At 43.5% G+C, this 22,128-nt stretch overlaps 1 protein-coding gene across 2 annotated transcripts in view; it reads right to left on the reverse strand.

Moving 5' to 3' along the window:
• TRIM37 (tripartite motif containing 37) overlaps window positions 1-22,128 on the reverse strand; it is a 291,747-nt gene that overhangs the window by 25,875 nt on the left and 243,744 nt on the right. For both annotated transcript variants that reach the window (XM_073615167.1, XM_073615166.1), the window contains exons 21-22: window positions 15,944-16,112; window positions 8,609-8,730 (exon numbers count right to left, since the gene is read on the reverse strand). In XM_073615167.1, coding sequence (XP_073471268.1) covers window positions 8,609-8,730; window positions 15,944-16,112 — 291 coding nt within the window. The remainder of the gene's footprint in view (window positions 1-8,608; window positions 8,731-15,943; window positions 16,113-22,128) is intronic.

A 22,128-nucleotide genomic window follows, 5' to 3' on the forward strand; every position in this document is an offset into this window, starting at 1 on the left:
TTAAGTCTTTCAACTCCTCCTTTTTACTGATCAGTGCCGTCCTTATTTCTTTAGTCCCCATTTTTTTATGTTGCTGCTCTAAATCGAAGATTTCTTTTGATAAGACGTTCCTTCTCTTTGTTCTAATCTTTTTTTTTTTCTGCTCCCATCTCAATCAATATACCTCTAATGTAGGCCTTGTGTGCTTCCCATACTGTGGCTTCCGCTATGTCAGCTGTATCATTTATTTTAAAGTACTGCTCTAACTCGTTCTTGATCCTTTCTACTGATACTTTATCCTATAGAAGTTCTTCATTTAATCTCCAAGAGGGTGTGCTATTTTGGGCCCCCTCTATCTTCATTTTCATAGTCACTGGGGCATGATCAGAGAGGGTTGAAATTTCAATATTCGAGTCAGGTACTGCCTCCAACAGCCTGTGCTCAACCAAGAAAAAAAATCAATTCTTGAGTAAGTCCTGTGCACAGAGGAGTGGAATGTATAATCCCTCTCTTTAGCATGTTGTATTCTCCATACGTCCATTAATTGGTTTTGGTAGAGTTTCTTGAGTAATATCTTCCTCTGTTCATTTCCAGTCCTCTGTGCCCGGGATGTACTATCGTACCTTGGGTCAACACAGACTTTAAAATCTCCACCCATAATGGCTCCTCCTCTCTTGAATTCCCAAAACCTTCGTTATAACAGATATTAGTTATTTTATTGGGTTATTTGGTCAATAAATATTTGCCAGGGAGTAATCCACCTCATTAATTCTGCCCCTCAAAAATAAGTAGCGCCCCTCCGGGTCTGCCTTTCTCTCATCTAAGGTGAACCTAACTCCTCTGGCAAATTCTATGGCCAGGCCCTTTGCTCATTTCGTTGGGGAGTCCCCATAGAACCATACTGGGTAATCTTTTGAAAATATTTTAAGATTGGAATCGTGGGAAAAATGGTGACTTCTATAATAGGAAGACATCTGCCTTGAGAGACTTTAGCTCTCATTATATTAAACCTTTTTATGGGAGAGTTTAACCCACGTACATTATTTGACATAAAATTGAGGGTTGTCATCCTTGTTCACTGTGCTCCCCATCCCCGTTCCCAACATCGCTGTACCGCCCTGCTGTCCGGTCCTGGGGAGCACAACGAGCCAAGATGTTCGGAACCGGAACTGCTACTGTTGTCCTTGAGCTGTGCTAGAGAGGTACCCCTACCTTCATACTTGATCGGCTGTTTGGATTTAAAGCTTACCCAGATCTGCTCTTTGTCTTGGAAATTATGGAATCTCGCTATTATATTGCTCGGTATTTCTCCTGCTAACTCGGCTGGCTTTCTAATCCGATGGACCCTTTCAAACTTTATTTTTTCTGTTTCTGATAGGTCCAGCATATACCCAAATACTTTATCCATTTTTTCTTGTAAATCTTCACCCTGCAGATGTGGTAATCCCCATATTCTAAGGTTTTTCCTTCGTTTACGATTTTCCTGATCTTCCAGTCTGTACATTGTGTATCTTTGTTCCCTCTGTAATCCTTCCATCTGATCTTTTAACTCTCATTGCCGTCACTTGTGAGTCCAGCTGCTCTTCTGTTCCCTCCACCCTTTTTAATATCTGATTCAAATCCTCGTGCAGGGTAGCCATTTCTCCTTTAATGGATAATTCCAGTCTTGCAAACATCTCCGCCATTTCTCCTTTGGTAATTTGATGATTTTTTTTAATCTGGTTTCAACTACGTGGTTTTCTTCTATCTCGTCATTTATACATGTTGATATATCTGTGGTATCTATGTCCCTTGGTTGCTTTCTCTGGCCATTTTTTTGCGAGCTCTCGGGTAGTTTACTCTTTGCCCCAGTCTGTTTCCTAGGATTCTCTATGTCTCTGTCTTGTGTCATGTATTTCTTGATAGAGCCAGGGTTTGCACTCACTTTGGGGGGGAGGGGTCACTACTTCCCCCCTATCATTTTATTTATTGGACCCAGGTCAGGGATACAGGTACTCGAAGATATAAGTGGTTTTGTTTGTTACTGTCTGTAATACTGGACAGTAATGGCCCCAGTGTCTCAGGGGGAGGGTGGCTTACTGTGTCAAGTAAATATATTTCTCCGGTCTCTCCCACCTGATTTTTACCAATTTTCACTAGATCTGTTCAGTGGTACTTAAATTTACTGGAGGGGTGAGGGAGCAGGGTATAACATCCTTCCATCCACTCAATCCATCTCCACTTCCAGGCACTCAAGAAATATAATAGTCCCGCGTTCCAAAATTGGGGTATCATATTCCAAATTCCAATTCCTGAGGTGGGGGAGACTTTGCAGTTGTCCCCTTTGATAATATATAAAATGTAATTAACTGCGCTATTCAATAAAAAAAGCAGCCAGCAGAGTTTGTTGATCACCAAACTTAAAAGTCCAAAAGAGTCTATAAGAGCGGCGCTAAAATAGATGATGTTAAAATAGTGAGTCTGAGGAAAAGGGAGGAATGTTCCAGTCACCGGTAGAAGTGCATAGATGTAGAAGCACTCAACACCACATGGTAACGTAATCTGCTTACCAGAAGGCAGAGAAAGCTAGGCGTGTAATTTAATCCACGGCTCATCCAGCATGTTGGCCTCCACAATACACCCTCAAGGATTGGAACAGCAATATCCAGATAACATTCACACCCGATATAATTTCTCCAGGGATACACATCAAAAGTACAGGCTCTCAGCAAACCGACCAGCAATGCTCAATGAAAGAAACATAAGCGACCAATAGTGAAGCCTTACAAACCGCTCCTCGCTACTCACCGCCTTTGATAATGCAACTTCTACAGTTTATACTTTTTCACTTACAGTTCTTTGATACAGCCCTAGGTATATGCTTTTACCATTATTTTATCTAATAGCCTGGTGCGAGTTTGAGAAGTATGCAAAGGGGGTATCTCGTCGTATCACAGTCCATCAATCAGTCCAAAAATACTATACAGAGAAAAAAGGGACTCACCCCCCTGGTGCTTCTGATTTTCTCCGGATCCGAATAGGTCCTGTCAGTTGCTGATTATAGATGCTTCTCAAGCTGTAATCTATGTGCTCCTTTCACCCGTTACATCCAGCTGTATATGAGCCGGGTCAGGGGGCCCGGGAGGCATAAGGGGGGTATCTGGTCTCCGTGGGGAGAGTTTCCTGTACTATGCAGTCCAGTAAGCCTGCTGTCCTCATAGGATGTCTCCCTCCTCAGAGCCAGGACCGGCGCTGTATATGGTCTGCTCCCCCCCTACAACCACCTCATTACTGGTGTCTTGCTGGTTTCCTGAGACGTCTCCTCCTTCTGGGACGGTCACGTCTATTCCCCGGCATCCAGCGCTGCACTTTCCTCAGACCTTTCCCTTCGTAACTCGGCCACTCTAACGTAGGTGAGCGCAGGGAAGGGAAACTTGACAGTGCCTCTGCTGCTGGAGCTGCTGCGGGCTCTCGTACGTGTTTCAGCAGGCAATCACCTAAGAAGTCGCCTGTGGGGGGGGGGGGGATACTAGGGCGAGGGGAGGAATCCTTTCCTCACTTGCACATGCCGGGGAGAGTTACACGGGCCTCACAGGGTCAGCAGCTGCCCCTGTCTGGCTCCCACATCAGGCTCCTCCCTCAGATCTTGCTTGTAATCTACACTTTTAAAAGTAAACGTCATTGGACGCTGGCTTCCGTTTATGAATTATTTGTGTATAGTTTTGATTTACATCACCTAGCACGGTTTTGGTTGTTAAAACATTATTATTTTATTTGGCACTTTATATCTGTGGCACGCTTATTTAACCACTTGCTGCCCGCCGTCATATGACGGCGGGACGGTGCAGCTGTTGCTCTGGGCCACCGTCATATGATGGCGCAGCCTTCCAGGCAACACAGGGGGCGCGCGCGCCCGCCGCATCGCTCGGGTCCTGGTGCGCGTGCCCAGCGGCCGCGATGTCCGCTGGGCACCCGCAATTGCCCGGTAACCGAGCAAGACCGTGGATCTGTGTGTGTCAACACACAGATCCACGCCCTGTCAGATGGGAGGAGATCGATGGTGTGTTCCTTGTTCCTCCCCTTGTGAATCCCCTCCCCCCACAGTTAGAATCACTCCCTAGCAACACATTAACCCCTACAGCGCCCCCTCCTGGTTAACCCCTTCATTGCCAGTCACATTTATACAGTAATCAATGCATTTTTATAGCACCCCCCTCCTGGTTAACCCCTTCATTGCCAGTCACATTTATACAGTAATCAATGCATTTTTATAGCACGGATCGCTGTATAAATGTGAATGGTCCCAAAAATGTGTCAAAATTGTCCGATGTGTCTGCCACAATATCGCAGTCACGATAAAAATCGCAGATCGACGCCATAACTAGTAAAAAAATAAAAAAATAAAAATGCTATAAATCTATCCCCTTATTTTGTAGACGCTATAACTTTTGCGCAAACCAATAAATATACGCTTATTGCGATATTTTTTACCAAAAATATGTAGAAGAATACGTATCGGCCTAAACTGAGGAAAAAATTTGTTTAAAAAAGAAAAAAAAATTTGGATACTTATTATAGCAAAAAGTAAAAAATATTGTGTTTTTTTTTCAAACTTGTCACTCTTGTTTTGTTTATAGCACAAGAAATAAAAAACGCAGGGGTGATCAAATACCACCAAAAGAAAGCTCTATTAGTGGGGAAAAAAATGATAAAAATTTCATTTGGGTACAGTGTAGTATGACCGCGCAATTGTTATTCAAAGTGCAACAGCGCTGAAAGCTGAAAATTGGCTTGGGCAGGAAGGGGGTGAAAATGCCCTGTATGGAAGTAGTTAAGGAGCGCAATTTTTTGTCTTTTTCTTTTACCTGTATATTTCATTTCAGCATTTATAGCTGTAAGGCACGCAGTTCCTAAATAGGATGTCTATTTTGCACAGGAACTCATTACCAATATATGATTGCACATCTGCTTCACAATTTTAAATATTTGTTTCACATAGGAAATATCATTTTTCATGAGCACTACTTATGGCATGATAAAATTATCCTATCCCTTTATGATCAATTTAACACATTAAGGAAGCGTGACCAAGTTTGTTTTACTATATCTAGATGAGCAGAATATCTTGAAAAAAGAAAATAGGTGACAGCTCCCTAAAGGCTAAAGTCCAGGTATTTTTGGAACTCTGAAGACGTCAGACGCAACTGACGACTGACTGGGTTGGACTTCTGGCATACGTCACTTCCGTTGCATGGAACACAGACCGGCAATCTTAGTTTCCTAATCGATGCTTGTTTAATTTGTCATGATGTAAGTACAATATTTTATCCTTTTAATAAAAAAAATTCCAATTACTGCAATATAATGTAATCCTTTACATTTTTCCCATGCCAATGAGATTGTGGCGTAATTATCGCAAGAAAAAGGAGTATCAAAGTGCCCAAGGCTGATCGCCTCATAGCCTTTCTTTATCCAGGAGATCATTGGATGAGTGACCCCAGCTTTATTTTGGAGATATACTTACCTGTGAGTGCTGATTGACTTCCTTTGAGTAAAAGGGGTCAACTTTTTCTGGTAAGTGTCATTACCGGAGAGCACTGATTGGAGGATTCATTTGGCACTTGAGGCACCGTACTGGACAAATAAGCACTTTTATAGCAGCAAGCACTTTATTGAAGATAGTCTTTGGAATTTACTGGACTTTATGAATTATTTGTGTATTTTATTTGGCACATTTAAGCAGCGCAATTGTTTTTCTCTTTTTACCTAGATGTGTAATTATGTAGGTCTTCAGTAAAGACATGAAAAACTCACCACAACTGTTGGAGAGATCGGAGTGGTGGTTTGATTGAAACCTGTATACCAACACTGTCTGTAAGTAGTTTTACCCTGCTTTTAAAATGGAGGCACAAAATTTTCTACATTATGGAGTCTTTCCATGTGCTTTATTGAGTGCTGCTGATTCTGTTGATGCAGGAAACCAATGTCTGAGAAAGTTTTGAGCGCATAGAAGGTCGCATTTGTCCACTTGGATGGGGGAATGCTGCGCTTGCTTAGACACCATGGTATTGGGGTCTGGGAGTCTGGTAAGTGGCCTTATTGCTTCTTTGGCGGAGGCACACTGGATTTATGATTACAATACAGCAGGGATTAATGAAAGACATAAGTTGTCAAACAAACCTGATTTCTTTTTATGAGGAGGTAAGTAAAACCTTGGACAGAGGGGTGGCTGTGGACATAGTATACTTAGATTTTGCAAAAGCATTTGACACAGTTCTCCACACAGGGCTAATGTGCAAGGTCAAGTCTACAGGCTTGAAAAAAATCAGTTTGTAAATGGATAGAAAACTGGCTAAAAGACAGAATTCAGAGTAGTGGTAATGATTCTTACTCTGAATGGTCTAAGGTTATCAGTGGTGTACCCCAACGTTCAGTGTTGGGACCCTTACTTTTAATATCTTTATACATGATATAGGGTCTGGGATTAAAAGTACCATTTCTGTTTTTGGAGATGACACCAAGCTATGCAGTGGAATAACATCCTTACAGGATGTCTCCAACTTAGGGCTCTTTCACATGGATGATCCGTATGTCCGTTTTCATCCTTCCGTTTTCGGATGAAAAACGGACATACATGTATTCCTATGGATCGTCGGATGTCAGCGGTGACATGTCCGCTGACATCCGACCCGCTCCGATCCGAAAAGTGTAACGGAGGAAAACCCTACTTTTCCATCCATTTTCGGATCGGGTGACGACGGACTCTACGGTCCGTCATCATCCGATCCCCCATAGGGGAGAGCGGCACTCTGACAGGTCCGTCGCTGCACAGTGTGCAGCGATGGACCTGTCATCTTTCTGCTCAGCGGGGATCGGTGGAGCGATCCCCGCTGAGCAAGCGGGTGTTCACGGGGCAGATCATCACTGATCCGCCCCCTGTGAAAGAGCCCTTAGAATCCAACCTCAATGCATGGTTTTATTGGGCAACTATGTGGCAAATGAGGTTTAAAGTTGATACATAGTGTAGAAGGATCTGGGGGTTTTGGTAGATCATAAACTTAATAATAGCATGCAATGCCAAGCTGCAGTTTCCAAAGCGAGCAAAGTCCATTCTTGTATTGAGAGGTATGGACTCCAGAGAGAGATATAATTTTTTCCCCTGTACAAATCATTAGTAAGACCTCATCTGAAATATGCAGTTCAGTTTTGGGCACCAGTTCTCAAAAAGGATATTGGGGAACTGGAGGAAGTGCAGAGAAGGGCAACCAAACTGATAAGTGGCATGGAGGAGCTCAGCTATGAGGAAAGATTAGAGGAATTTAAGTTATTCTCGCTTGAGAAGAGGAGATTAAGGGGGGGATATGCTCAACACGTACAAATACATAAGGGGTCCATATAGTGAACTTGGTGTTAAGTTATTCACTTTAAGGTCATCACAGAGAACAAGGGGCACTCTTTACGTCTAGCGGAAAAGAGATTTAATCTCCAAATACGGAAAGGTTTCCTCACAGTAAGAGCTGTGAAAATGTGGAATAGACTCCCTCCAGATGTGGTTCTGGCCAGCTCAGTAGATTGCTTTAAAAAAAAGCCTGGATTCTTTCTTAGGTGTACATAATATAACTGGGTACTAACATATATAGGTAAAGTTGATAAAGGGAATATCCGATGGCCTCTCGGGGGATCAGGAAGGAATTTTATACCCTGCTGTAGAAAATGGGATCATGCTTTGCTGGGGTTTTTCGCCTTCCTCTCGATCAACAGTGGGTATAGGATTGTGTATACGGGATTGTATGTTTTATTTTTTTGGTTGAACTAGATGGACTTGTGTCTTTTTTCAACCTAACAATGTAACACAGAAGACCTATATGATTGCACATCTATGGGGCATTATTTTGGGTAGGATTATTCATTCACCTGTGGTACTTAATTTATATCTGTTGGATTTTCCGTTTCCAGTTTTAAATATTTGATTCAAATATGAAATATTTTTTTTCCCCAGCACTAGTTACTGCATAAGAATATGATTTGAAAGGTATAGGGTAATTTTCTTGAACACACTAAGGCAGCGCAACACAGTTTTACTATTTAAGTTGCTACACTGGTATCTGGGTGTTGGCCTGTTCTGCGGTCTCTTTTTATGTAACCAAGTTTATTTTCACTTTAGCACAGTTTTTTTGTTTTTATTAATTTGTAAAAAATATCTACAACAAACTTCCTGCTGCATCTACCATACAGAATGCCTCGTGTACAAAAAGGTCAGTGCCAAAAGTTCCTCCCTACCAGCAATAAGATTGAACTCAGATAATATAACCTGAGTAAACTTTTTGTATTTCCACTATTGGTAGTCAAATCGGGGTAACACCTATTTTTATCTTCCCACTAACAAAGTAACATTTAAAAAAAAAAAGACTGGTACTTAAGTGGTTAAGCGGAGAACCTCTATGTAGGCACAATCAGCCAGCTTAAACAAGAATATTGAATTTGTTTTATCGATTTTGCTTTATAAATATAACTAATTATATACCCCTATCCTAAACCTTAGTAAAATCGGCTCACTTGCTTCCCCGCATCAATTATAAAGGACTAGCAGTCTCAGACCCATCACATTTTATGGAATTCATACATTTCTAGATGCATGCGTTTCCTTTACCTTCATCAGGATAGGAGGAAGCGCCATCAGATAACACAGGGTTTATGTCCCCAGCATCTTGGTCACTATCCAAGCTGCCCGCTTGTGAACTGTCTTTTCCACTCCATCCTTTAGAGTTTGACCTTTAAGTTAAAAAAAAAAAAAAAAATGTAGTTCATGAAATCACAAAAATAATAGTAACAAAAGTAAATTTGTCCTTGGATCTATAAGTACTCTATTAATTTTTGATTTACCTGTAAATACCTTCTCTTGGACTGGTATTTTTGGACCATAGATCCCTGAAGATAGCAGCAGTAGATTGGACACTGGCAAAAACTTTTGGTAGGGCCGCTCCAGAGTTTACCCATATGAGCCTGACCACACTGCGAGGCCCCAGGGTTTTTAGCAAGAAATAAGGATTTTTTATAACAGAGAGGAGGGCTCTGTGTCCTAGATTGTACTCCAAGATACACTATTTACAGGTAAGTCAAAATTGCGATTATCTTAACCTTACACAACTGGACATAGGTCTGGATTTGACCACGAGATGCACCCAAGCAATAAAACAGAGCGGTGGGCAACAACACAGCTTACGAGAGGAGTCAGCTGTATCACTGCGCATCCCCTCCCGGCCACGAGTGATGTTACGCAGCGCCGGCTGGTCCGTGCGAGTGCGTTGGGCGGTGTGTTACAAGGAAGCAAGCGGCCTGTGCTTACTGAAACACTTTACCATGCTGCTAATTGCTGTGAGCTAACTGATCTTTACAGACCAGGAGAGGAGGCTATTATGGAGCTGTTTATGCCATTTAACGCTGGATGTTTGTGAGTGCAACCCTCGTTTTTTATACACTTATCTTCATCAATTAAACGATAACACACTAGGGCTGGCGTGCACTCTCTCCTGTTTTCATAAATTTTCAGAATCATGTCTGCCACCCAGTGGACTTTTGGGGGAGCTGTTGTGTGTGTTTGAACACAGCAACTGAAAACTGTCAAAAAGCCATAAGAAAAAATGATTTAGGAAACCAAAGAATACTTGGTTAACAACTTGAAGCACTTTGCAGCCAAAGCTTGCATCAGCTGAGACCTGAACATCCACCTGATAGAACTTGAAAAACGTGAAAAACGTGAACAGAGGACCAGGTGGCATCCTTGCATATCTAAGAAGCAGATAATTGATGCTAAAAAGACCACAGGACACCAACACGGGACACTTTCTGATGGGAAAGAGGGAACCTTTTCTTAACCACTTGCCGCCTGCCCACCGTCAAATGACAGAGGAGCGGTGCGGCTCTCGTTCTGGGTGGACGCCATAAGACATTACCCCAGTACAGCCGCCCGTGGGGGCGCGCAGCACGGCGATCATGGCTGGGCCGTGTTTCTAGGACACGGCGCGACCCAAATCTCTGTAAAGAGCCGATGACGTGGCTCTTTAACCATGTGATCGACTGTGTCCAATCACAGCCAGTCACATGTAAATGCGGAAGTGCCAGTAATTGGCTCTCATCGCCTCACACTGACAGAGTGTGTGATGAGGAGAGCCGATCAGCAGCATCTCCTTGCAGGGGACACCCAGACAGGTAATCAGGGCACTGATCACCAGTGTCACCAATCAGTACCCATCAGTGCCACTAATCAGTGCCCATTAGTAATGCCAGTCAGGGCTGCCTCTCCGTGCCTGCCCATCAGTGCCACCTATCTAAGCCCATCAGTGCGGCATATTAATGCCTCATCAGTGCCGCCCATGAGTAAAGGGGAAAAATTACTTATTTACAAAATTTACAGCGGGATTCCGTCCTAAAAAAATAAAACTTAAAAGTCAGCAGCTTCTAACCCTGTAGCTGCTGACTTTAAATAAGAACTTACCTGTCCTGGGTGCCCGCGATGTCGGCTGCCCGAGGCCGACCTGTCCCTCGGGTCCCGGCACCGCCATCCTAAGTAAGGGAAACAGGCAGTGGTGCCTTGCGGCTTCACTGCCAGTTTCCCACTGCGCATGCGCAATCGGTGCGGCACTCCATTCTGTGAATGGCCCCGTGGTGTTCTGGGAACACACACACAGTTCCCAGAAGACAACAGGGCTGCTCACCAAGGAGCAGAAAACACTGTGGAAGAGGAAGAGGCAGATTAGGAAGACTGCCTAGCAACAAGGGTTTAGGTAAGTTTAACATTTTTTTTTTCCAATTTTTTTTTTTTTTTTATTATTTTTAGGATTTTTGGTGATTTTACTGACAGGAACTAAGAAAAACTTTTTTTTTTTTTTTTTTAACATCTTCAGTCTTTTTTTTTGTAAAACATAAAAACCCAGCAGTGATTAAATACCACCAAAAGAAAGCTCTATTTGTGTTAAGAAAATAATTAAAAATGAATTTGGGTACAGTGCGGCATTACCGCACAATTGTCATTCATAGTGTAACATCGCTGAATGCTGAAAAATGGCCCGGTCGGGAAGGGGGTGAAAGTGCCCTTTATTGAGATGGTTAAGGATGTAAGCTCTGGAAATGAGTGGTCTGTTCCACCTGTCAAAGATGGAGTGGTAGACAGGGTGTCTTTTACAGGTAGGAGGGTCCACAGAAGACAAATAAGGACTCAAGTCTTGCAAACAGAGGCTGCAGCTTTCAGATAGACCCTGACAGTTCTGACCACACCCAAATGTAATTTCCTTATCATCTTTTGGGGCAGGATACAGGGAAGGAAGGAAAATGCCCTCTGAGGTAAAAAAAAAAGTCCAACGTGAACAAAAAGGAGGGTTTGGTCTAAAAACCAACTTGTTCTAGCGTTAAACAAGAAAAGTCCCTTTACAACATAGGTAAGAAATCCGTGTGACAGACATGATGGCGACCAAAAGGCAACCTTAAAAAGGTGAAGGAATCTCTTGATTGGTTCAAAGAGGTGCATCAGGTTGAGATCCCAAGGTGACACAGGAGGCTGAATTGGAGGAATTGTATGAGCAACTCCCTGTAGAAAAGTCCTGATAAGGTACTGCAAGGCAAGGGTTTCTGAAAAAGGAAGGATAGGGCAGAAACCTGTCTGTTGAGGGTACTCCATGCCAGCCACTTGACAAGACTAGACTGAAGAAAGCCCAGAATACGAGCGATAGAGTATTCCCCTGGGGTTAATCCTTCTGTCCTCACACCATGCAAAGAAGGCCTTCCAGAATGTGATGCTCTGAGCAAAGCGGGAAGTATTATGTCAGAGATACCCTCATCATTTAGGAGTTAGGTTTCAACAGTCATGCCATTAAAAGCCAGGGTCTGAGAAGCAGGATGGAATAGGGGACCTTAGGCCTGCAAGTCTGATCGGTTTAGAAAAGGCCAAGGCTCACCCGCCAAAAGCCCAAGTAGGTCTGTCTATGTTTCCTGTAGGCTGTCTGCGGAACACATACTATTCAGCCTTATGCCTGTGATCCACATTTGCTAATAAGGGGATCCCAAGTGGGTTCAAGCATGCAGAATGGAACATGGTTTTGCAATGTCTGGGAGAAAAGGCCGCTATAACCGAGGTGCTGAGTTTCAGTGGCTGTATCGCTGAAGAAGATGGCTGCGGGAATGCAGCAATGTACTACGTGCATTCCCAGAGGCAGGTGGAAACACCATCTGGTAGGCATGGCGCAGTTTTCACATCCTTCTGAAACCAAGTCCAGATGGGAGGGAAAAACCACTAAAATGTTTACATATTCACTGAAGCACCAGAGACAAAACTGAAGGGGTGGGGGTGGGGGGCAAAAAGTGAACAATACTCAGTTCTCTGCATACTAAATCACATTATGTGCTATGATAAGGCTGAGGTGTCACCCATTACGGTGGTATGAAGGAGTATTCAGGGTCTGGGAAGTTTATAAGAGGACCACAGCCCTGGCCCTGTGTAGCACCCTGCAGCTAACTTCATATGTTGCACTTTGCGCCTAAATTACCTAACGCAAACATTACAGGCCGGCCCCAGAGGTACACTCAGGGGAGAAACCAATCTGGAAGCTGCTGTGTAGCATAGCATAAGTCAAATGTGGTGGGGTTTTTAAACTAGGCGACCGGGGGGGGGGGGCGACGGTAGAGATAGTCAGCGTGGAACATATTCCAGAGGGTAGTATTGGAGGCATTAGTGGTAGGTTGCCTAAAGCACATAAGTATAGTAACAAGTCCTAGTTGCAATCTTGGAACACCCAAAAAGTGGCTAGTATGCAACCGTTCTAAACTACGTGGCATGTTCACCAATGCCAGGAGCCTGGCGGACAAGAAGGGTGAACTTAGAGATACTGTTGTACAAGGAGGATTTGGATTTTGTGGGAATTTCAGAGACCTGGCTCAACAGCTCTCATGATTGGCTGGCAACCATTCAAGGGTATACCCTTTATCGCAGGGATAAAGGATGGAGAGGGTAAAAGAGGGGAGGGGTATGCCTATATATCAAAAATAATGTACAAGTGAATGTGAGAGATTATATCACTAAGGGAGCTAGGGAGGAGGTGGAATCCTTATGGGTAAGGCTCCAAAGGGATAAAGCAAGGGGAAAATATTACTGGGAGTATGCTATAGGCCCCTTAACCTGAGGGAGAAGGGGGAGACAGATCTCCTATCACAAGTTGGATTAGCAGCAAGGATGGGAAGTGTTATCATAATGGGGGTTTTTAATTATCCAGACATAGACTGGGCGGAAGGAACCACGCATTCGTCTAAGGCTCGCCAGTTCCTAAATGTCTTGCAGGACAATTTCATGCTTCAGATGGTAGACGCACCAACTAGAAATAAAGCGTTACTGGATCTACCGATTACCAACAATAAAGCCCTGTTCACGGATGTGGAAATACGGGGCAATTTAGGAAACAACGATCACAGGTCAATTGGCTTCAGTATAATACACACAAATAGGAAACAAAAGGGGAATACAAAGACAGTGAATTTCAAAAGACCCAACTTCCCTAAACTACGTACCTTGTTAGAAGGCATGAATTGGGATAAAATCTTAGGAACAAAGAACACTGAGGAGAGATGGGTTTGCTTTAAGAGCATATTAAATAAGGGCATTAGCCAATGCACCCCATTGGGTAATACATTTAAAACAGCGAACAAAGTCCTGGATGGCTTAACTCCAATGTAAAAATGCATATAAAAGCAAAGGAGTCGGTTGAGGCACCATCATCAGCATTCAGACTTTATAAAGAATGCAACAAGAAATGTAAGGGTGCAATTAGGGCGGCTAAGATAGAACACGAAAGACACATAGCGGAGGAGAGTAAAAAAAAATCCAATAAATTGTTTAAGTATGTAAACAGTAAAAAAGGGAGGACAGACCATATTGGCCCCATAAAGAATGAGGAAGGACATCTAGTTACAAAGGATGGGGAGATGGCGAAGGTATCGAGTTTATTCTTCTTCTCTGTCTTCATGAGGGAATCGGGGGGCTTCAGTAAAAAAAACTGCAGTGTTTATCCTTATGACATCACAGGAAGCACCTCCATGGTTAACAGAGGACAGAATTAAAATTAGACTTGGGAAACGTAACATTAATAAATCACTGGGACCAGATGGCTTGCATCCGAGGGTACTTAGGGAACTCAGTAAAGTAATTGCCAGAGCATTATTCCTAATTTTTACTGACAGTCTACTGAATGGAATGGTACCAGGTGATTGGAGAAAAGCCAATGTAGCACCAATATTTAAAAAGGGCCCAAAATACATCCCTAGGAATTACAGACCAGTTAGCCTAACATTAATAGTATGCAAGCTCTTGGAGGGGATGATAAGGGACTATATACAAGATTTTAGTAATGAGAACGGTATCATTAGCAGTAATCATCATGGATTCATGAAGAATCGTTCTTGTCAAACCAATCTATTAACCTTCTATGAGGAGGTGAGTTGCCATCTAGATAAAGGAAGGCCCGTAGACGTGGTGTATCTGGATTTTGAAAAAGCATTTGACACAGTTCCCCATAAACGTTTACTGCACAAAATAAGGTCCGTTGGCATGGATCATAGGGTGAGTACATGGATTGAAAACTGGCTAAAAGGGCGAGTTCAGATGGTGGTGATAAATGGGGAGTACTCAGAATGGTTAGAGGTGGGTAGTGGGGTCCCCCAGGGTTCTGTGCTGGGACCAATCCTATTTATTTTGTTCATAAACGGCCTGGAGGATGGGGTAAACAGTTCAGTCTCTATATTTGCGGATGTTACTAAGCTAAGCAGGGCAATAACTTCTCCACAGGATGTGGAAACCTTGCAAAAAGATCTGAACAAATTAATGCGGTGGGCAACTACATGGCAAATGAGATTTAATGTAGAAAAATGTAAAATAATGCATTTGGGTGGCAAAAATATGAATGCAATCTATACACTGGGGGGGGAGAACCTCAGGGAGAATCTAGGATGGAAAAGGACCTGGGGGTCCTAGTAGATGACAGGCTCAGCAATGGCATCAATGCCAAGCTGCTGCTAACAAAGCAAACAGAATACTGGCATGCATTAAAAAGGGGATCAACTCCAGAGATAAAACAATAATTCTCCCGCTCTACAAGACTCTGGTCCGGCCGCACCTAGAGTATGCTGTCCAGTTCTGGGCTCCAGTCCTCAGGAAGGATGTACTGGAAATGGAGCAAGTACAAAGAAGGGCAACTAAGCTAATAAAGGGTCTGGAAGATATTAGTTATGAGGAAATGTTACGAGCACTAAACTTATTCTCTCTGGAGAAGAGATGCTTGAAAGGGGATATGATTTCAATTTATAAATGCTGTACTGGTGACCCCACAATAGGGATAAAACTTTTTTGCGGAAGGGAGTTTAACAAGACACACGGCCACTCATTAAAATTAGAAGAAAAGGGGTTTAACCTTCAACTACGTAGAGGGTTCTTTACTGTAAGAGCGGCAAGGATGTGGAATTCCCTTCCACAGGCGGTAGTCTCAGCGGGGAGCATCGATCGTTTCAAATAACTATTAGATAAGCACCTGAACGACCGCAATATACAGGGATATACAATGTAATACTGACATATAATCACACACATAGGTTGGGCTTGACGGACTCGTGTCTTTTTTTTTCACCTTATCTACTATGTAACTATGCAACAAAAAAAAAAAAAAAAACTTCTCCAGGAGAACTGGTCTATCACCCAAGGACACTAGAAAAAACTGGAGCCTTGCGATGTGGGCAGCGTGATATGGGTACGCTCTAGGGGCAGTCCTAACAAAAGTTTTTGCCAGTACCCAATCAACAGAAGGTTGCAGCATATAACCTATGGTCTATTAAAATAACAAGCAAGAGAAACAATGAAAAGGTTTATAATTACATCTATTTAAAGAAACAGTCCAGTTTCAATTTTTAGATTACACATGTGGCTTAACAAACAAGAAACAAAACCACTTACCCCAATGTGACTATTTTTCTAGTCTTTTCCAGGCACATTGATTGTATTTCAGCACTGAGTAGGTCGGCCTGCCTGTCATCTGCTTTAGAACTAGAAGGCGCCTCAGGACTCCCGTTTAGAGACCTTGGGGATCCATGTCTGCTACCATTCTTGGTTCCACTGTTACAGCCTTAACAAATATAACATATAGTTTTCCAACATAAGCACTGTGCTTGCAAAAGTGTTACTGTTCATTACAAAATACATTACAAATAAAGTTAAAAATAAAAAATATATACCAGTATGTATTGAAAAATATGAGCAGTGAGAGCTGCACAATATCTGAGAAAGTGCTCTTGGAACTGCACAGTACTACAACTACTACAGTAGTTGTGGTGACAGCCCAAAATTTGGCATTTTCTTTCACATTTGTTGATAACAGTAGACAAATTGAGAAGGTAAATCTCCCCAACAAGGGCACAGACAGCAATCTAGCCCTGATAGGTAATGTTGAATGCATAGGTATTCACGCCCTTAAATCAATAGTTGATAAAAGCACCTTTGGCTGCATTATTTGTGGGGCAAGTCTGTAACAGCTTTTCAAATTTTGATCCTGCAAACTGCAGTCTTGGCAAAAATGCACTGATAGGTATAATGAGTAATGTTCAGTTACAGTAATTTTTTTTCATTTGTAGTTTTATTAAAGTGATTATGAGAACTTACAGTGGTAAAAGGACATAAAATTCCAGGAGGAATAAGGTATCAACAGATACATAATACAAACACTTTAGAATACAAAGATGCTGCACAATACTCTACAAATCGTGCAGCATGGTCCGGATAATAAACATTATATTAGAGAGTAAGCAATAGAAGATTGTACAGGAAATAATGAAGCACGTATAGGTTAATCTGTGAAGAAAGAAAGGTTGGCACTGGTCCTTGCTAGGAGTAAAGCCTAGTACACACGGGCCGAATGTCGGGGGACATCGGGCGGTTCAATAAAAAACGGCCGGCATTCGGCCTGTGTGTATGGTGTCCGGTCCGACAGAAGCCGGCCATTTGGCCGGCTTCTGTTGGACAAGCACGCTGGAAAACAGCAGCCGATCAGCTCCAGATCATTTATTCTAAAGTGTTTTTCTTACTGGAGTTTTCAGGCGGGTGGCCGTACCCCTGTCAGAACACAATAGCTCAGTGGAGAAGAACGCTGTCCCAACATTGGATTGTTAGTACAGTGGCTCTGACCTGAGCTGTCAGCTTTTTTCTGTTCAACCAGAAAAAACGGATAGTGTGTACTAGGCTTAAGACGACAAGGGTCCAAAGGTTTAACCCTTCCTTTTTCTGATGGTGAGGGAGGTTATTCAGATACTGGGGTACTACCAGTCAGCCAGGGTTCCCAATCTCTAAGAAATCTGGCCAGGGTAAGATGAGCTCTGGCAAACATATATTCCATGTGGAAATGCTGATTTAGAATTACAATAAGTTGAGGGAGAAACAGAAGAGCGGATTTCCCGTTCCAAGAAATGGAGAGGGGTCCTGCTATGAGAATGTGAGTAATTATGGAGTGCTGTTGTCTAGGCCACTCCTCAAGCTGGGTAACAGTATTTTTTTAGGTTTTGCAGCTAATTGTTATAGAAATAGCCAAAGGCAAGACATCTCTCCAATTGGAATTCAGGTTCTTTGTTTTAAATTTTTCCAGTGTAGGCTTGGCTGTGTTTAGGCTAATTTGAATGTGAAAGGCAAATCTCTCAGTCACAGTTCTCTTGTAAACAAATTCAAACCATTTTCCCGGTCCTGGCTGCAGAAAAGCAGCCAAATGATAACATCAGCCATCATGCTTCATTGTAGAGACTCAAGGAGAATAGCAAAGTTAGCTTTCCGTCACCCAATCTTTTAGGGTGCCCAAAAATACAGTTGTCTTTATAATAAGAACACAAACCTTCTTTCTTATGCCTTTCAGCAAATATAAAAAAAAAAAATTAGAGTTACGCTTACTGGTAACGTCTTTTCCTGAAGTCTTTCAGGACAGCCACAATGAGAGACCTTGGCTCCTCCTCTTCCTTTGGAAACACTGTGCCACCCCCCATAAATTTTCACCTCCCCCTGCCAGCCTCCGTTTTTTCTAGAGCACCTCTGGTCAACTGGGGAGACACAAGAACACGTTAACATACCGTCACATATTACTATTGTGCCTGTGTTAAGGTCTTCCTCAAGACCCCCCCAAAAAATTTGGGTGGGTAAATAGGGCTGTCCTGAAAGACTACAGGAAAAGACGTTACCGGTAAGCCTAACTCTAATTTTCCCTCCCCGTCTTTCAGGACAGCCACAATGAGAGGATAGGCGAGCACTTACCACTTTAAGGCGGGACAACAGCTTGCAGAACCCTTTCGCCCAAAGGCCTGCTCATTTGCCGATACCAGGTCCACTCCGTAATGTTTCACAAAGGTGGTATAACTGGACCATACTGCTGCCTTGCAAATCTGCTCTGGCATTGCTCCAGCTCTTACCACCTGCGAAGCTGCCATAGCCATAGTAGAGTGTGCTTTAATTCCCATGGGAGCCTCTTTATCTGCCAGTTTGTAGACCTGACTAATGGCTACCCTGATCCATCTGGCAATGGTGCGTCTAGACACCTTCTGTCCCCTCCTTGCACCACCAAACAAAATAAACAGAGTCTGACTTTCTAAAACGCTTCGTCAGCTCTATATACCGTAGGATACATCTCCTTACGTCTAAAGTATGGAACCTAAATTCCCTTACAATTGAGGGATTAAGCCAAAAAGTGGGCAGAATTACCTCCTGGCTTCTATGGTATTTTGAAGCCACATTCGGTAAAAAAGCCAGATCAGTCTTAAAAATGACACGATCTGAAAAAATAACACAAAAGGGGGATCTAACTGAAAGAGCCTCTATTTCGCTGACCCTACTAGCAGTGGTCACTGTCACCAAAAAAACAGTTTTGTAAGTTAAATCCTTTAGAGCACAATCTTCTAAAGGCTCAAATGGAGGCTCCGTTAGGGCCTGTAAGACCAGGGAAAAGTCCCACTTAGGGAAGGATGGACTCTGCACTGGCCTCTGTCTTGCTAGAGCTTTGAAAAATCTGACCACCCAGAGGTTGGTGGCCAGGGATTTCTCTAAATACGAGACTTGGCTCTTAAGGGTACTGGTGGCTAGCCCCTTATCTACACCGCACTGCAAAAACTCCAAGACTGCTATAGGGCTCTGCACCTTAAAGGAGTTCTCTAAACACCACTCTCTAAAGGGCCCCCAAACCTTCTGGTAGATTCGGTGCGTCTGCTCCTTCTTACTATTGAGAAGAGTGGCTACTAGTTGATCAGAAAAACCCTTGGTTTTTAGTATTTCCTCTTCAGAAGCCAGGCCGATAAGTTCCAGCGGTGTACCTGGGGACAGAGAACTGGGCCCTGTGATAGGAGATCCTTTTGAAGCGAAAGAAGCCAGGGGGTTTCCACTGCCAACCGCCTGAGGATCAAAAACCAAGCCCTTTTGGGCCAGTGTGGAGCCACTAAGATTAGAGAGGTGTTTTCTAGCTGAAATTTTCTTAGTACAGCTGGAAGAAGAACCGGAGGTGGGAAGGCATAGAAAGTTTTCAAGTGCCAGCTTTGTGTCAGGGCATCTACTTCTAGAGTGTTTTCCCATCTGTTTAGTGAGAAGCATGGGGTCTTTGCATTGCTGCTTGAAGCAAATAGGTCCACCTCTGGGGGGCCCCATCTCCTGACTAGAGGGTCGAAAACCTCCTGATTGAGTACAAAGTCGCCTTCTCTCAGCTGTTTTCGGCTGAGGAAGTCGGCCACTATGTTCTCTTCCTCCTTTAGAAACACTGCAGAAAGGGAAAGTGCGTTGACTTCTACCCAGCTCAGGATCTCTGTTGCTAGCCTCAACAGGCTTCTCGTGTCATCCTGCTTGTTTATATAAGCAATGACCGAGGAGTTGGCCCGAACGCACCTGGATATGTTGGCCCAGGAGTTCCCCTTTGAAGGCTTCGAGTGCCAATCCAATTGCTTTTAATTCTTTCCAGTTGGATGACCTCTTGAGTTCCCCTTTTCTTATCGGCTGTGCGGTCTAATACCGCTTCCAGACCTGGGCCGAAGAGAAGGTCCCCAGTCAGCGGAATGCCACATAATTTAATTTTAGAGGCATTGTCGCCTGTCCATGTTTTGAGCCAGGAGGACCCTTCTGGATGAGCTGGCTAGTGCAAGGGTCCTTGCTAACATGCGAACTGACTCAGCAGAAGCATCCGCTATATATGGCTACCCCTCGCAAAATAGTCAGAAAAGATGACAAAACGGTCTCTTTTGCCATACCTGCCGCGATGTGGGCTTGAATTTGTGTAAGCCAATGTTCGAGGTTACGAGCGTTGTGAGAGTTGATTCCCAGGTCTTTTTTTAGAAGGGAATCAGTTCTTTTGTCCATGGTATCTGTCAGAGCCCTTAAATCCTCGAAGGCCAGATTTGTTTTTCTGGAAACTTGCAAGAATGCTGCGTCCAGTCTGGGGTTCTTGTTCCAGATTGGCGCAGGGTCATCCGAAAATGAAAACCTTTTTAGGGACCTGAAAAAGAAGGGTTTACGCTCGCTCAGGATACTGCCATTCCTTTTTGACTGTCTCTACCAGGACCCCATGGACTGGGAACACTTTTTTTCTGTTCTCCCAAGCCCTTATACATTTGGTCGTGGAGAGATAGGGGTTTCTTGTCCACCTAAATACCCAGGGTGGTATAGACTGCCCCTAAAAGGTCCTCATCAAGGGACAGTTTGTATTTTGAGGGTTTCCTGGACTCCCCCGTCCGGGTTCCCTCCCTCCGACTCTTCCTTAGAGCCGGAGGTAGCACTGTCTGGTTCCTCCCTAGCCCCTTCTCTGGAAGCCCCCGTAGTCTCCTCTGCCAAAGCAGTGGGCATAGGTTGGGAAGATGCAGAGCAAAAGTGTGAACAAGATATGGTGAAAAATACTCCTGCGCTTGTGAGATCGTTTGCTGTAAAACAAAGGTAGTATTGTAGTCAGAGATAGGACTGGGGTAGATGATGGAGCGTGTCCTGCTGCCTTAGCTGACCAGGGGTGGTCTGGAAAGGACTGTTTAGTAGGAATGGGTGGAAGGCGCGTGATCAGACGCTTACATCAGGAAATGTATGGTTTATTTATGTAAAAGAATACAGACATATAGTCATATAGATATAAAATCATACAAATACTACATAATATTATAAAAAAAAGGAAAAACAGGTAACAAAATAAGTACTAGGAAGTTAAAATTGGGGTGTGCCCATATTGAGGCAGGTATTTAAGAAAGGCTGACGCGTTTCGAGGAAAACCTCTTCATCAGAGCCAGGAGAACTGGAGCACAGTCTGTATGGGCCGGTAGGCCGACATGTGTACATGGGGAGAGGTGGTGTTGCTAGTAGGAGGATGTGTCCTGTGATGGACAATTGATTATTCCAAGTTCCATACCCAGTTGTTCTATGGATGTAAATAGATTGTATTTTCTTTTTGCGGTGCTGTTAGGCTGTCAGATGTGCCTGTCTCAGGAGAAGTGTGTAAACACAGCTGCAAACTGTAGAGATCCTTTTGGAGTGGAGAGCCGTGTGATCCTGGCAGCAGATGGGGGGGAGGAGGAGGGAGGAGGTGTCCTTGAGGCAGCTGATGCCTGGATAGAAAGCGTCTTGCTGCCTAGGGATAGGAAAGGTTTTTTTATAATATTATGTAGTATTTGTATGATTTTATATCTATATGATTACTGGGAAGATGCAGAGTCCTGTGCCAGGGGCGGGTTTGTACTCTGTGTTGCAGGTAAGGGATTAGCGGGAAATTGTAAGCCTTCAAATAAGGTTTTGAAAGACTGAAAAGCTGAGGACAACTCTTTAACCAATGCTGCTAACCCTGTCTCCTGTTCTGATGTCCTTTCGCTAACCAGAGCATCAATACAATCTTTACATAAAACTTTTTTCCAAGGCTCCCCTAGGGTGTCCCTACAGGAGGCGCACTTTCTCTTAGAGCTATGCAGAGCTTTTTTTTTCAGTAGCTTTCTGAAATACATACAAAAAAGCATAAATCAATATCCCCATAAGACATAACACAGAGAAAACAAGCATGGGGAGTACCTAGCCCCTTCTAAAAAAAAAAAATAAGGGACTTGATTTCATCCCCCCCGACCACCTAGAGGGGTCCCCCCCCCCCCCCACTACAGGAACCATGG

Source organism: Aquarana catesbeiana, linkage group LG02 (genome assembly GCF_042186555.1).
Source record: "Aquarana catesbeiana isolate 2022-GZ linkage group LG02, ASM4218655v1, whole genome shotgun sequence".
Taxonomy (NCBI): domain Eukaryota; kingdom Metazoa; phylum Chordata; class Amphibia; order Anura; family Ranidae; genus Aquarana; species Aquarana catesbeiana.